General features: G+C 33.2%; 1 protein-coding gene across 1 annotated transcript; it reads right to left on the bottom strand.

The window, feature by feature from the left end:
- Positions 1-746: 746 nt before the first annotated feature.
- LOC134717787 (uncharacterized) lies at positions 747-11,917 on the bottom strand. Its single transcript, XM_063580279.1, has 7 exons — positions 11,461-11,917; positions 9,212-9,405; positions 7,500-7,766; positions 6,644-6,751; positions 6,201-6,263; positions 1,831-1,896; positions 747-1,021 (listed from the first exon to the last, which is right to left on the bottom strand). Exons 1-7 carry the CDS (start codon positions 11,915-11,917, stop codon positions 767-769), a joined length of 1,410 nt encoding a protein of 469 aa, XP_063436349.1. The 3' UTR covers positions 747-766.
- Positions 11,918-17,000: the final 5,083 nt, after the last annotated feature.

The following is a 17,000-nucleotide window of genomic DNA, read 5'->3' as shown; positions in this document are numbered from 1 at the left end:
TAAAACCCTTTACCTACAAACTATAAAAATAGACGCCCGAAATGACGTGAATGTAAGCAAATGTTGTTGACAAAAATTTGATAAACGAAAAAAACCCATGTCAGACTAAATACAGTCGAGATACTTGGCTTAGGACATGCGCAGAAAGGGGTGTGACAGGTGCATGTACCTGGTTTCATGTAGTATGACATTTGCTGTTATGATATACAGTACCGTATGTCGTCAGAATATACCTATAGAGAAACAAATAACCATAGCTTTCCGACAGACCTAAGCTTATGTGAAAAAAACGTGTAAAAGTGTGATAACATTAGCTGTGTATGTTGCACTAAAACATATGTAATTACACAACCACCAACCGAATTATTAAAATAGGAACATAATTTTTACAACGAAATGAAAACAGCACACTCGAATAGGTGACAAAAGAAATGGCAAGTATATATCAAAATGGAATTACGAAGATTGGAAGAATACTTGTGTTGTTGTTGGTCATCTATATAAACAAAGCCATTACATGTATCAATGGAAATGTCTCTATTCAAAATGTCAAGCTTTGAATCCTCTTCAGTCTTAATTTTTTTCTTCTAACCTTAGACATTGTTTGACGACTTCTATCTGTTTCTCAGGCGCTGCATATATTTTGTTTGGTACTTTGTTCATGACGATCAAAGGTAATTTATATCTTTGAATCAAACACAATTGGGCAATTATCAAATATTTTTATTATCTAAATGTATAAGATACATATTTTCACTCTCTTGTTCTACAAAATGATTGTTCTTCCATACGTTACGGTACCGTTTGAAAATGTTTTGTGTTCACGCTTGCCAAGATATTTAAACCACACACACCGTCCTAAAGACAATTCGCTAAGATGTGGTTCCACAAGCTGACATATACATTCCCGTTGTTTCCAGGTGTCGTGTCTGTTGTAAGAGGATTTTGGTAAATCTTCCCAATGGATGATGTCATGCGAGTAGTATGCAATAGTACATTCAATAAGTTTATCAGCCCATTCCTGGAATAAATAATTGTTTACAAAGGTAAAAGTTCAGTAACCTTCGACCATACGTACACATTTGAAAGACAGCGAAATTTCGAATACAGAGCTTGAGTTGGTTACATAAACCATAAAAATCTACTTTAAAATCATATATCTCGAAATCAATTGTTTGATATTTCATTAGGCATAAGCAGGCCAATATTACAGTAAAAATGGAAAGTAATCAAAGTGCAAGTGATGATGATCGGAAATTCAGAATTGAGCTTTTAAACAGAATTATTTTCATTTAAGAATTGAATGCTTCTTTAAGTGAATTTATTGGGGTGTAAAAGCGTTGACCGAAGTACATTTTGTATGAAGCGCGGAAGCGCTTCAATCTGAAAATGTACGCACGGTCAACGCTTTTACAACCCTATAAAGTTACCAAAAGAAGCCTTCAATACTTATAATTACATTTTTTTTTATCTAGGATTATAAAGACGCGATTTCCATGAAGTTTAATATTTAAATTCACCTGTGCACTTTATTGTGGGACCTCGTGTCATCATGAATGAAATGTTATTGTCTCATGCAATTGCTTACGGAATAACATGCGATGTGCAATTAGCCAATCAGAATAACGTATTATAATGAAACATACATCTAATGTAATTATAGATGTATGATTGATAGCATTAAAACATTGATTGAATCAACATACAATTTTGATGTCAAGTTATCAACTCTTTCTGTCAATATAATTGATCCTATGTCAAACCTTATACAGTTTTGTTAACTTCAAGGAAACAACAAAAATAAAAACAAGAAACAAAATGGATGTGTACCTCGAATGCCTCGTGATTCTCTGCAAACCCTGAAAACTTATTTCGTAGAAAAAGCAGGACGTATTCCTAAAAGTAAATAAAAGAAAAACGTTTGAATAATTTGTCAAAAGCTGCATGTCGTAAATCTTCAATGATATATTATATATTGCATGCATTTTTCAGTGGTAGTCGCTTATTGGAATCGTTCATATGTACTTCACGGTTTTTTTATAAATTAAACCTATGGTTGTCCCGTTTGTGTAATTTTAAACTAGTTATTTTATGACCCTTTATAGCTTGCTGTTCGAAGTGAGCCAAGTCTGCGTATTAAAATCGTAAATTTACCTATAACTGTTTTATTTTTAACATAGATATTGTGATGTGAATGAGAGTTGTCCCATAAGAACTCATATATATATATATATATATATATATACAACTCGTCTAAACATCAACCCAACAATGTTAGATCTGTAAATTTGCTTTCGCAAATTTTGGTTCTTCCCTCGCCGGGATTCGAACCCATGCTACTGTGATATCGTGACACCAAATCGCCTGCACTGCAGCCGTCCCGCTATACCACACGACCACCTGGGCTCTCAAAAAAAGAGCTTTCGGTGGCCATTTGTTACATTTCCACGTCAGTTTTAATCTAGCGGCGTACTACAGTACATGATATATAAGGCATGAAGATGTTATTGTTACAGATCAGCTAAATTATCTATAGTAAAGGATCCTACAAATTAATGTAAGATACAGTCACAGAAAATAATTATATTCATAAGTACGTCTGAGTCAGTGACAACCCTACAACAGATGTATCCATCGGATCGCCATCAATGATGGTGATACATGGCTGTGTACATAATGTATATACAACTCGTCTAAACATCAACCCAACAATGTTAGATCTGTAAATTTGCTTTCGCAAATTTTGGTTCTTCCCTCGCCGGGATTCGAACCCATGCTACTGTGATATCGTGACACCAAATCGCCTGCACTGCAGCCGTCCCGCTAGACCACACGACCACCTGGGCTCTCAAAAAAAGAGCTTTCGGTGGCCATATGTTACCTTTCCACGTCAGTTTTAATCTAGCGGCGTACTACAGTACATGATATATAAGGCATGAAGATGTTATTGTTACAGATCAGCTAAATTATCTATAGTAAAGGATCCTACAAATTAATGTAAGATACAGTCACAGAAAATAATTATATTCATAAGTACGTCTGAGTCAGTGACAACCCTACAACAGATGTATCCATCGGATCGCCATCAATGATGGTGATACATGGCTGTGTACATAATGTATATACAACTCGTCTAAACATCAACCCAACAATGTTAGATCTGTAAATTTGCTTTCGCAAATTTTGGTTCTTCCCTCGCCGGGATTCGAACCCATGCTACTGTGATATCGTGACACCAAATCGCCTGCACTGCAGCCGTCCCGCTAGACCACACGACCACCTGGGCTCTCAAAAAAAGAGCTTTCGGTGGCCATATGTTACCTTTCCACGTCAGTTTTAATCTAGCGGCGAACTACAGTACATGATATATAAGGCATGAAGATGTTATTGTTACAGATCAGCTAAATTATCTATAGTAAAGGATCCTACAAATTAATGTAAGATACAGTCACAGAAAATAATTATATTCATAAGTACGTCTGAGTCAGTGACAACCCTACAACAGATGTATCCATCGGATCGCCATCAATGATGGTGATACATGGCTGTGTACATAATGTATATACAACTCGTCTAAACATCAACCCAACAATGTTAGATCTGTAAATTTGCTTTCGCAAATTTTGGTTCTTCCCTCGCCGGGATTCGAACCCATGCTACTGTGATATCGTGACACCAAATCGCCTGCACTGCAGCCGTCCCGCTAGACCACACGACCACCTGGGCTCTCAAAAAAAGAGCTTTCGGTGGCCATATGTTACCTTTCCACGTCAGTTTTAATCTAGCGGCGTACTACAGTACATGATATATAAGGCATGAAGATGTTATTGTTACAGATCAGCTAAATTATCTATAGTAAAGGATCCTACAAATTAATGTAAGATACAGTCACAGAAAATAATTATATTCATAAGTACGTCTGAGTCAGTGACAACCCTACAACAGATGTATCCATCGGATCGCCATCAATGATGGTGATACATGGCTGTGTACATACTGTATATACAACTCGTCTAAACATCAACCCAACAATGTTAGATCTGTAAATTTGCTTTTGCAAATTTTGGTTCTTCCCTCGCCGGGATTCGAACCCATGCTACTGTGATATCGTGACACCAAATCGCCTGCACTGCAGCCGTCCCGCTAGACCACACGACCACCTGGGCTCTCAAAAAAAGAGCTTTCGGTGGCCATATGTTACCTTTCCACGTCAGTTTTAATCTAGCGGCGTACTACAGTACATGATATATAAGGCATGAAGATGTTATTGTTACAGATCAGCTAAATTATCTATAGTAAAGGATCCTACAAATTAATGTAAGATACAGTCACAGAAATACTTATGAATATAATTATTTTCTGTGACTGTATCTTACATTAATTTGTAGGATCCTTTACTATAGATAATTTAGCTGATCTGTAACAATAACATCTTCATGCCTTATATATCATGTACTGTAGTACGCCGCTAGATTAAAACTGACGTGGAAAGGTAACATATGGCCACCGAAAGCTCTTTTTTTGAGAGCCCAGGTGGTCGTGTGGTCTAGCGGGACGGCTGCAGTGCAGGCGATTTGGTGTCACGATATCACAGTAGCATGGGTTCGAATCCCGGCGAGGGAAGAACCAAAATTTGCGAAAGCAAATTTACAGATCTAACATTGTTGGGTTGATGTTTAGACGAGTTGTATATACATTATGTACACAGCCATGTATCACCATCATTGATGGCGATCCGATGGATACATCTGTTGTAGGGTTGTCACTGACTCAGACGTACTTATGAATATAATTATTTTCTGTGACTGTATCTTACATTAATTTGTAGGATCCTTTACTATAGATAATTTAGCTGATCTGTAACAATAACATCTTCATGCCTTATATATCATGTACTGTAGTACGCCGCTAGATTAAAACTGACGTGGAAAGGTAACATATGGCCACCGAAAGCTCTTTTTTTGAGAGCCCAGGTGGTCGTGTGGTCTAGCGGGACGGCTGCAGTGCAGGCGATTTGGTGTCACGATATCACAGTAGCATGGGTTCGAATCCCGGCGAGGGAAGAACCAAAATTTGCGAAAGCAAATTTACAGATCTAACATTGTTGGGTTGATGTTTAGACGAGTTGTATATACATTATGTACACAGCCATGTATCACCATCATTGATGGCGATCCGATGGATACATCTGTTGTAGGGTTGTCACTGACTCAGACGTACTTATATATATATATATATATATATACAATATATTTTTATTTCTACTTAAAGAAATATCGAATATGCAATTGTCAAATATTAACACATGACGTCGTTTCAACAATTTGTGGGCATTTTTGTTCAATTATTCGAATGTTTTGCTTTCTTTTCTGGTCAAAACTTTCGTCAATTTTCATAAGAAAAGTGTAACATTTGTAAAAACAAAAGCCAAGCAAAATTCCCAAAACATTTTATGATTTTTCTAGAAATAGGGAAATACCCACGAGGTTAAATTTTCTTGTATTGTAACCAAAAACCCGAGTTTTCAGTCTACTCGAAAAATGTTGATTCTTTTTTTCCCTTTCAGTATAGATTTGCATTTCAGGTACTTCCGTCAGAATTAATAAAAAATGCAATACTACATGTAGTAACCGCCAATAGAAATTTGCAAAGATACGTTAGTTATATCCCCAAGACTAAAAAAATCATCTTTCAACCTACGATTACGGTCAAATAAAAAACTCTCAAGAAAACCGTATTCCTAGGAATGTGTCATTAATTGTTCCAGTTGAAGCCAAACACGGCGGTTATAACTCAATTATCACATTTGAAAACAATGATTAGCAAGAGGACCAACATTACTGTAAATATCTGATAAAGGTATACCAAGTTACAACATTGCTTTTGTTTTAATAATTTTTACTTTTGTAGCAATTCAGATGAAGAGTTTTTCCGGAATTTTCTTCTTCGTGTAATTGTATATTTTCGCTTTTTCGTTGATACAATTCGCCTTTTCAGAATCTAAAGAATCATTGGTAAATTCATTGTTTGTACCCCAAAATGAAAAAAATGTCACGTCATTGGTTGAATTGCCATTGTTGTTGACATTTCTAACCAATCACGACGTTTTGGTCCACTCTTTTGAAAATATTACCCAGAATGCATCAGATTCTGAAAAGGCGAATTGTAATACATTTAATAACAAATCTGATCTAACTTACCTTACACGGCTTTGTATCGTAGTTAATCAAAACTAAATTTGGTAGGGTTTTCCGTCCACACATCTTTACTTTGTTAATTTAGATATAATATATTTTTACGTTTGAAGATAATACAGTTAGTTATTGTAATTTGGTACCATTAACTTGCCTGTCATATCTAAATATATAATAAATTATAGGCATACTTTGATAAGGCATCGATTCAAAAATACAAAAAACATCTAGCGCTCAAAGACCAGCAACTGTTACCTTGCATCTTTTTCTGTTATTTCGAACTCCAATAAGGAATATAAGTCTAATAAAAATTTTGATAATCAAATAAAAAATAACACGTATTTTAATTGTTGTAAGAGCAAAGTTTATGGTTTTGAAATACATTACTTAGTATCAAATCAAGTTTAGTGAATGTAATATTCACACATAAACAGCGTTCAAAAGGATACCGGCGAATCACCAACTGGTACATTATCGTAAAACATCAAACATTTCGATTTCTTGTAGTGTTGTTTGACTATTTTCCACAACGTTGTCTCAATATATTTTCTTGTCAACTGCAAACAATGAATCATAAAGTAGGCTAAATCAGTTTACATTTTTTTTTATCAAAATATTGACAAGAATTCATATAGAACTTGTATTCCTTTTCTGATGTGGAGAAATAAAAGTAACTTCTCTGTACATGTACATGTAGGCTTGGGACTTTTATCTTTGTTGTTATTTAAGAGGTCTGTTTATTATAAACCAACACGAATGCGCGCTATGTGTTGATTGAATAGAAACCAGTACAGTTTTATGAAAAATAAAACGTTATATATTGAGAATGTCTCTACGAGACACAGAAAGAAGATGCTTCCACTTGCATATAATAGTGTAAAGGTGGATAACGTGAGAACGGAAGACGCAACGCCACCCAATTCGTACTTGATATGACTTTTGAGGTAATAAACATTGTGTATAAGCTTAAGGTTCATGACATACATTTGGTTGAGGCAATTTAAGTGAGAGACTGGAAACAAAACAGTGAACAATTTTTACAATATGTTAACTTAGGTGTCATAACGTGTGAACTATAAACGAGTCGCTAGCGAGTTTTACTTGATGTTTATTGTTTCAATAAGCATTGTGTTTCAATGTCATAATATTTGGTATATCCTGAAGTTATATAACCGAAACTAATGTTGGGACATGCAGACGTTCGGACATGTACACGGTCAAAGGTACTAATAGTCAGAATTTTTACGAAAGTTTAAATTGGTTTAAATTTAAAATGAAATATATTTCACTGAGATAAAATCTTACCTTTGAACCTATATAGCCAGCAACTAAGAAGTAAACAGTCGGAAGTAATGATACTCCTACAACGATAGGAACATACACATCCGTTCCATCGAAAGATCGGTTAGTAGTTTGTATGTACGTCAGATATATCCCAACAACTAAAACGCTGTATATTAGACATGCAAGGAAAACTCCTATAAACTCCCGTCGCTGTGTAAAGTACCCATAAAATCTCATACCAGGTTTAGAATTTAGGGTCTCAGTGGCATCGAAGCACATTTCTTCAATCTGCACAAATAGGAATGTCATTTAAATTCATATTTTATAGAAACATAACTCGGCACATTCGTGCACATTTTTTGTGTGTTTTGTTGACAAACGACGGTCGAAATGTTAACAAGCCACATTAATAAGCCTAATTCAAAAATTAACTGACGGCATCATAGCATCTGCTACTTAGACGTATACTATCACCAGTCTTAGTGGCGAAACCAAGGTTGACAAAGCCAATAATGATAGGACATTCAGTATAAAAAATTAAATAACACATAGCTGAGAGTCGATAGAACTGATTGGAACCCCTCGAAAAGACATTGCCATTATACTGAATGTCCTATCATTATTGGCTTTTACAGATTACTTTTATTTTAAAAGTATTTTCTATGACGTCACGTTCATAACAACGTAACGGGCATTACAAAAAAAAAAAAAAAGTCAAGCAAGATGTTATATTTAATCTATTTTAATCAACAGTCGATAATAAAATCTGAGCCAAAACGTAGAATTTAAGCATTGTATTTAATTCGTTGATGTAAATTCAATTCATTGTTCTTTCAATTATCGATTTCTGATTGGTCTAGACGAGAGGGTAACATTAAAATAAATTGTCACCCTCTCAGCCATGTGATAGAGTAAATTGACACCCTCCTCTTTGCCAATAAAAATATGGCTTTTTAACGTAAAGTATAATAAATGTATATATCATACGTGTTTAACACTTTAATAACGTGGTATAATGTTGCGTTTTTGTGTTTGTTTATCATGACCTGTACTGTTTATTGTAGTTATGGCTATACCCCTTCGAGGAAGCTCTGTACTTGTACCACCCATAATTGAACTTTGTTATAATATATTCCATTGGTTTTACAGAAATACATTGTACTTGTTTGTTTTGTATAATGATTAAGACAATGTTGATTTCTGTACCTCTATTTTCGACATTTTCCCCGTTATTTTAGTTTTTGTTCACACATTGTCATCTCTATAGGTGAATAGACCACTTTCGAGTTCATCCCTCATCGAAAAAAAACTCGCCAATTATACGCGCCTTTATCACCGTCATTTGTGCGTTTAGAGGCGTCGTCACTTCCGTTCCAATTTTGAGCGAGTGGTTGGAAAACTATAATTCTATATTGTACAAAATTTTCGGCAAATTGAATTCTCAAAATTGACAACCAGCACTGCTGTCATTAGGGAATTGTCATTAAGTACCTACAGAACAACCATTATTTCTAGTTTATCCTACACAATGACGATCACTAAGACGCTTGATGAACGTAAATAGTGCAGGGATACAGGCGACCCCCTCTATCTGGTAAATGACGTCATAAAGGTGCGTATAATTGACGAGTTTTTTTCCGGTGACGGATGAACTCGAAAGTGGTCTATTGTGTGCGAGGTTTGATTATTCATTAGCATATAAGATTCTACATGAATCAAAGTTTTTAACTTGCATGTTGCTTAGTATCTTCATCAAAGTGAGCATAATTAAGATTGAAGTCTTCAAATTTCCAACGACAACCACAAACGCATAATGAACTATGGTGGCCCTCTACGATACCAATGCGTTTTCCATTATCATCACGTAAAACATATTTTGTATAAAATGTACTCAACGATCGACCTTGACATTTCAGATATGTCATAACTATTTACAGATGCATGATAATGACAATGTTATCATTTGAGATCTTTGACAAAGAGTAGGTGCAGTAAGACCCCCTTTTGGCCAAAAAATATAACAGTTTCACAAAATTGTGAAAATGTAAACTTTTAGTTATTTATTTGACAGTAGAATGCTTCTGCTACATAAATATGGGCTGTTGTTTTACAATACAATGCACATATATCGGGTACTAGCACCATTAAGTCATGCTAAATTACTGAAATCTTCACAATTTTAGCATTTTTGTTAAATTTCAGACGGTAAAACGAAAGTGGCCGCATTCGTGTTCATCCTTAATATTGAAATGTAAGTTGTATTTTATGATAATACATATTATATATAAAGGTTGAGGATGAACACAGATTCGGTCACTTTCAATTTTGACAAAAAAACATAAAAAGTTACATGTTTTGGTATATTTGGTAGATTTTTCATATTTGAGATTGAATCTGATCGTTTTTAATGATTATAAACCAGTTTAAATCTTTCACATAAACTAATTGATGCAAATGAAATAGACACTAAAGTGTTTAAAAAGTGGTCAACATCTTTCGTCAGTTGAACTTGAAATTTGAGGCCAAAATCGGTCCTTACTGGACCTACTCCTTTTTTTCTATTCGCTCGAGTTTTTATTTTGACGTTTGATAAGGGACTTTCTTAGTTTCATGTGGGATTGTTAGTTCAACTTTTACAAACGAATTACTATCATTTAATCATAATTTCGAATTTGGTATTTCGAACTAGGACCGAACTAATTATACAATCATGTTATCTGAACAGAAGTATAAGTTGTTAACGTGACGTGTTTGTTTGTTCTGTATTGTTATGGTAACAGTACGCTCCTTCTTTTTTTGTTATTAAAATAGTTTGCATACGGTCTATAAATTATTATTACGGGTATTATTCATGAAGTATATACTATATCAGTAGTGTATTTAAATTCATTTTATCGATTATCTTATACCAATGATATAATTATAATTTGTTTCTACATACCTCCGATATGACATAAACTTGGGGAAAGGCCAATCTGATGAGCTGTAAAAGAAATGTATTCACAGTGTGCACTATTGAAATCAATATTGATTTTAAAAATGTGTTCATACCGTTTATACTATATTTCCTATACATGTTTATAGGAGTAAGAAAATAGTTAGGGCTTATTGTTCCACATATTTCAACACATTATTGGGTTTACCATATCAAAATTAAAGCATCGGATTTTATATCTATTTTGTAATGTAAATTTATTTGATTGTTAATATTTGATCATATTCTGTGATGAAATTCTGTTAAAAAAATTTGTTTCAATTTTTTGCAACTTATCCTATATCTGTCCTTGTATCCATATAATTTATTCAATAAAGCATTATATATTATATTCATAACATATTATTTTAAGAATATGTCCTAGTTTAAGACCATTTTCCCACTAGACCGTGAACGTCAAAACTTTTCTATTGATTACTTATTGGGTCTATTCCAACACAGACGAGGAAGTATAGTTCGGGAAGTTCATAAGAGTTCAGATAATTTATTTAAATTAAAAGAAATCCAATTATAGACGTCCGTTAACAAAGTTCAAAATACCGAATCTTCAGTTAATGAATTTGGCGGTTTTTATTTTTATTCCATTATTCTCACAAAGATAAAGATGATTGTTCACTTGAATTGCTTTTTCACTTGTTTAGAGTTGTCTCGTTGGAAATGATTCCACAAATTCTTATTCGCATGTGATCTGCTATTTCAAAATTAACTTAACATTTTCTAACATTTTCATATATACATTACACATTATCAGAGTTGAAGACTTTTTTATGGCCCTTATATGTACTTTATAGTATATTATACGTAAAATATATATATCTAGGTGTCTTGACTTGATTAAGATTTGATTGAGTCTTGAATGTCTTGATGATGATAGCATCTTTTGTTCAACAGACATATGAAAAAATCTTATGTCATTTCGTTCATTTAATTTTAATGTTTCAATCACATTCAATTTGGCGGATATCATATTTTCTAAAATAAAAATACCTGTCCTACAGTAGGCTTCACGAATTTGTGCCACCACATCCCCTTGTAGCCTGGCATCAATATATGTCATGTGACGTAATACTGGTGGCAAAGGTACCTCTTCTAATAAAACAGGAATAATACAGTTTTGTCCTGCTTCATCTGATAAGGATATAGCAAATGTTTCCTCAAGTTTGCAGTAGTAACTTTGAAAAAATCCTTTGCTCAGTAACAGCAAAACTTTGACACTCTTGTCCATATATTCTCTCATATTATCAACAATCATTGCACCAGGACGGAAATCTCGCTCGTGATAGACACAGCGAAAAGGGTATCGGCTTTCAAGTTGTTCCATTAGCCATTTTCCTTTCCTACTATCTAGTCCACAACATGCTATAAATATGTGATATTCTTTTCCAGCTGGTAATTCATAAGGATTAGGTCCTGTACCTTGATTACCAAAATTTTGCATCGCCATCGTTGTTTCTGTTACACAGAGCAGCCTATGTTACCTTTAATTCTAGAAACCCACAACGTTTTCAATTCTTAATGAATACATATAATTTTACATGGCTTAAAAAGGTATAAATAGGTATGTATGACACGTTCATTTGAGTTATACATGTATTGATTGGTTTTAAAGAAACAAATTAAGTGTTAATATGATAATTATGCTAAGCTTTATTTTGGAAACACGTTTAGGAATTTTGGGTCTCCATGCTCTTCAACTTCGTACTTTTTTTTGGCTTTTTGAAAACAAATTTGGATTCGAGCGTCATTGATGAGTCTTTTGTAGACACCAGCAGCAACAATATTTTCATTCTGGAGTAATGGCATTTTTTAACCACCAATTTTACTATGATGTATATTATAGTGAGTTGGTTTACAAAACTGCGAAATTGAGCTACACCTAGTCAGACAAAACATATCAATAGACTAATTACAGGATTACTCAAGTTGTTAATATGTGCTAAATTTATCAACTTATCAGTCAATTCGTACTGAACAAAATTCAAGGTACTAACGACCGACAAGAAAACAAAAGGTATACTCACAACTTGTTTTTTAATATTGTTAATCCCTTTTCACAATCATATATTCATAAACATGATAAATAGACAATAGCGCTTACATATAAATATGGAGAAATAGTTTTTAGTTGAAAATGTAAATTCCCATTCGTATGATTTGTTATTCAATTACATGACTACAGACATTTAAATTTGACCTGAATTGAACATAACTGTAACCTGGAGTTCATTTGATTTTTTTTATGCATTAATTTAATTTACTTAACGCGTTTCACTCCAACAGTTATATTACATTTAAATCATGTTGTACGACTTTGCCTCCGCAGAGCTATAAAAAAAACAGTACATTAACTGGTGTTACACAGACTCTTTTTAGATGATACACGGACTCGTTTTAGTTGTTTCACGGACACTTTTTATGAATAGAATCACCCGTGCATGATCACTGAGGTCATTGTTACTTAAACTTTCAAATAGATTTGATCTTTTTGGTTCATCGACTTATTTCCTATCTTTTTATTGAACAAAATATTTACGTTAGCATCAATATCTGTTTTCAAACATATCCAGTAAAATACTATTCATATCAGTAAACTAAGGGATTAGAAATTTAACTTCAAAAGCGGGGGGGGGGGGAGGGCAGAGGGGATCATAGTTCTATCCTAAATTTTGATATAATGATCCCAAATCTTATGAGAAAAAAAAATGTTATGGTCAAGCAGATGACAAATTAATGTTTTGCATGATGATTCCTAAACAAAAACATTTGGGTGATAGCCTTGAAAAGTAAATAGTTGATATTCTCAACAAAGAAAATAACGCCCCTTTTATGAAGCAAAATATTTGGTCAATAAATGTTTTCTTCAATATATGGATATGAATAGTATTTTTGACAATGCTGAAAATAAAGAAATGATGATACTGACGTGTATATTTCAATTGATCCTATGAACAACAATTGTCATGTCATACACGTCTAAATAAGCAGGATATCTAGAAGAAAATCATTTAACTTATGTCATCAATATTGGGCGGTAAGCTGTGATTGGATTATATTGTAACACGTATTTATTCCCGATCAACACTTGCAGATCTAGAAACGAGCATGATTTAAAAAAAAAAGTATATTCCTGAATAAATATAATATTAATACAAAATCCATTTTTTCATAAACATTTAGTTTAATAAATAAGTAGGAAACTCATTCTTTTGATATTTTTATATTATTATCGAATTTATATCAGCGGGTCCAGGTCTAAATCCAGGACAAAGCAGGGAGGTCCAACTTTATGTCCCCATTTGAATCAGAAAAAAAAAACGGATGTTTCAACCCCAGGGACCCCCACCACTGAATATTGAATTGATGTATTTGGCAATAAGCGTGCGTTTTTTACATTTTGCTTAAGGGGGAATGGGGGAATGGAATGACACATCTTGCAATTATTCATAAAAAATAAAGATCACAGCCTGTTAATTTTAAAATGATTGAGCCCCCCTCCTCCCCGCTTTCCAGTTTCATCCATAAAAAAAACAAACGTTATCATACTTACCACTAACATGTTTCTTTAATATGTAACTTTTTTACGAAGTTGCATTTTAAAAAGTTTAAATGTGTACAACATTCATCTTTTACTTGAAATGGTTCTTTTTTTTATCAAATTATTAGATTCCTGATCTTTTTTCGTGAAAAAAAATCTCGGTTGAAGGGAAATGAAAAAAATGAGTTTATACAATAACTTACATGTACTGCTTTATGGCTATCTAAGTTTCTCAAATGTTCAGTCTTGCAAAATTTATTATTACTTTCTTAAAACGTCGTACAAGTCAGATAAAAACAATAGTAACAAAAGAAACAGGCCGGTAACAACCAGCCGAATATTTTTTTCTGCACTTGTAGTCAGGTCAAGGTCCTACCCCGACTACTTGAGCAGAAAAACTATCCGGCAACGGTTGTTACCGGTCTGTTTCTTTGTTACCTTTGTAATTTATCAAATACTTAACTTTCTGTAATCATATTACTTCCAACAGTTTACCGACTCCGTTTATATCTACATTTTTGCAACATGTGCAATATTAGATAATATATTTTGTTATTATACTTCAGTGTGTTTTTTTTCATGGGACGATAATGATGTCATTGACTACTCTGCTTGGTTACTTATGCTTTGCAACGTCAAACTCCCGCTCATATTGTAAACGGTGGAATCTGTTTGTGTTGTTTGTAATTTCACTTGTAAGAATCAATCATAAAAAAGAAGGAAAAAAATATTCACGGGGAATTTTTTAAAGATCTAAAATATAGTACATTATTCTTAATATGGGTTCGTTCTCCGTATATTAAAAGTGAACTTGCGTTTGGTGTATTTTAGCTAGAATTTTTTATAAGCACAGAAAGTTTAACCCTTTCGGCGCCGAATTCAAATTCCCGACGTTAGAAACGTCACCATAAAGATTTCACCGAGTTACGTTCTACAGCCAAATAAAAATAAAATATCGCCGCCGTCGTTGTGAAAACGTCACAAGTATTTCTAGTCTTGATTGAAATTAATGAAATAGTTATTAATACAAAACGAATTATAAAAAAAAGTATAGTTCATCATGTGCTTACATATAAAGTTATGTGACATTTTTGTTTTCTTTTAGATGATACATAATATACACTTTTAGAAAATTAGTTATTTGGTATATATAAAAAATACTTAATGGCTGTTTTGTTCAATATAATAAAACACCTAATAACTGGGTGTACGGGTAATAGCAAGTTTGTTGTCCCTTGCATACCAACTATTGCTCTCGGCTTTGCCTTAGGGACAACAAACTTGCTATTACCCTCACACACAGTCAATAGGTGTATACTATTGCACACAAATTTGACATTGTGTAAAGCGGAACAATTGACACTGAAAGTGACATTTTTAAACTGACTGTTGCTGACCACCTACATTATTTCGAAGGTAGAACTTCAAAATGTAACACGTATAAATCATTTAAAATCTGTTAATACAAGTTATCTAATTTCATCGAATTTTGGTAATTCTATATCTATTTTAATGTGACCATTTTAAAATATCTCTTCCAATATATGTCAATGATGTTTTTATAAACGTCTGTGCACTTAACAATTTTATATTATTATTTAGTATGGGAATTCATGAATATAACAAATTTCCTTGGAACGCAAACCTTTATTGTTGAGCTTTCCTTTATAAACATGTGTTATGAAAACTACTTCGTCTATATCTTTGAGCAAATATTTCCTTCTCTTCGTGCAGTTAGTTTGTGGAAAACATGTCATATATATGCAGCTTTCTAGAGAGATGCATCGTCGTGTCTCATGTGACATGATTATTTCTCAGATATCAATATTTATACGCTAAAGTCCGATATTTAGACATGTAAGCATCTAGAACATATCTAGCATATTTTGAGACAGTCATGTTTAGTTTTAAGCTTTCGATTGGTTTTAAATTTTTATTATATATCTCAGTCCGAACAACAGATACACTTGAATGATTATCATTTCTTCCTTTTAAACCAAATAAAGTATGTTATGCAAGTAAATTGCACCTGAGCAAATAACAAAAATGTTAATAACGTTATTCACATTTACATAAAACTAAAAAAATAAAATAATGATAACACTTATCAAATTGTTTGAATAAACATAAGTTTCAGTTTACATTTATATGTCATTCTTTACTTTTCTCAGATAACCTTAACGGTTGTGTGGTAAAACCTTTTCGAATTTGTGTCCAACAATAGTCTTCCGCTTTATACTTTACTTTGTTGTTGAAAACACTCTTACATCGTGCATTAAGAAGAGCCAGGGTTTCCATATTAGAGGAAAAGTACACCGCTGGAAAGCCTTATGTGTTTGGTCGAAATAGTCTGCACATGCTTAGGTAGTGATTCAATTTTCAACCAAATCATTTTGTGCAACTTATGCAAAAATACTGTTAATTATTTAACTAGACCTTTGTTCTTACTAGTAACAAAATATTCAAAATCTTTTTTGTTTGTTTTATAAGACAACTTTTAAATAAACGGCTTCCTTTAAGTTCGGAGTAATTGAATTTGGTTAACTAATACAATTATTATTATTTGAAGTGACTATCTAGGGCCATCTAGAGTTCTGCGTGAACGGAGTATATCTTGTGTTTCAGTTTATAAACATTTAGACATCTTGTTAGAGAGTAATTTTTCATATTTTTTTATAAAATTTCAGGATCTGTGATTTTTAAAGTCTTATCACAGATGTAATGTATTATGCTGTTTAATGTGAACCTTTATTTGCTTCTGTTTCGTAGGCTTAAAACAAGAAACAATAAATCAATAAAGAACTAGAATAGTCAGAGATAGATAATTGTTTTAAATTTGATCTCTTTAAAAAATGTTGTGGGTACATGTATGTTCCGTTCCATATGAGTATTTGGACCATACGCGTATAGTCATGACTATATGCGTATTCTCTCTAAAATACTCGTTTGGTTATTTACGGGACGAACCATATGAGTATATGGATCATATAGG

Source organism: Mytilus trossulus, chromosome 5, assembly GCF_036588685.1.
Source record: "Mytilus trossulus isolate FHL-02 chromosome 5, PNRI_Mtr1.1.1.hap1, whole genome shotgun sequence".
Lineage (NCBI taxonomy): Eukaryota > Metazoa > Mollusca > Bivalvia > Mytilida > Mytilidae > Mytilus > Mytilus trossulus.
Note: the sequence above shows the minus strand (reverse complement) of the source record. Positions and strands in the feature narration are given on the sequence as shown.

Bases quoted from the DNA above. Each gene is read 5' to 3' on its own strand.
- LOC134717787 (XM_063580279.1), bottom strand. From the start codon at position 11,917: ATGGCGATGCAAAATTTTGGTAATCAAGGTACAGGACCTAATCCTTAT. The intron at 1,897-6,200 runs GTAAGTTAGATC...ATTTACTTTTAG, and splicing joins ACGATACAAAGCCGTGTAAG to GAATACGTCCTGCTTTTTCT. The intron at 1,022-1,830 runs GTACACATCCAT...TATTTATTCCAG, and splicing joins AGAATCACGAGGCATTCGAG to GAATGGGCTGATAAACTTAT.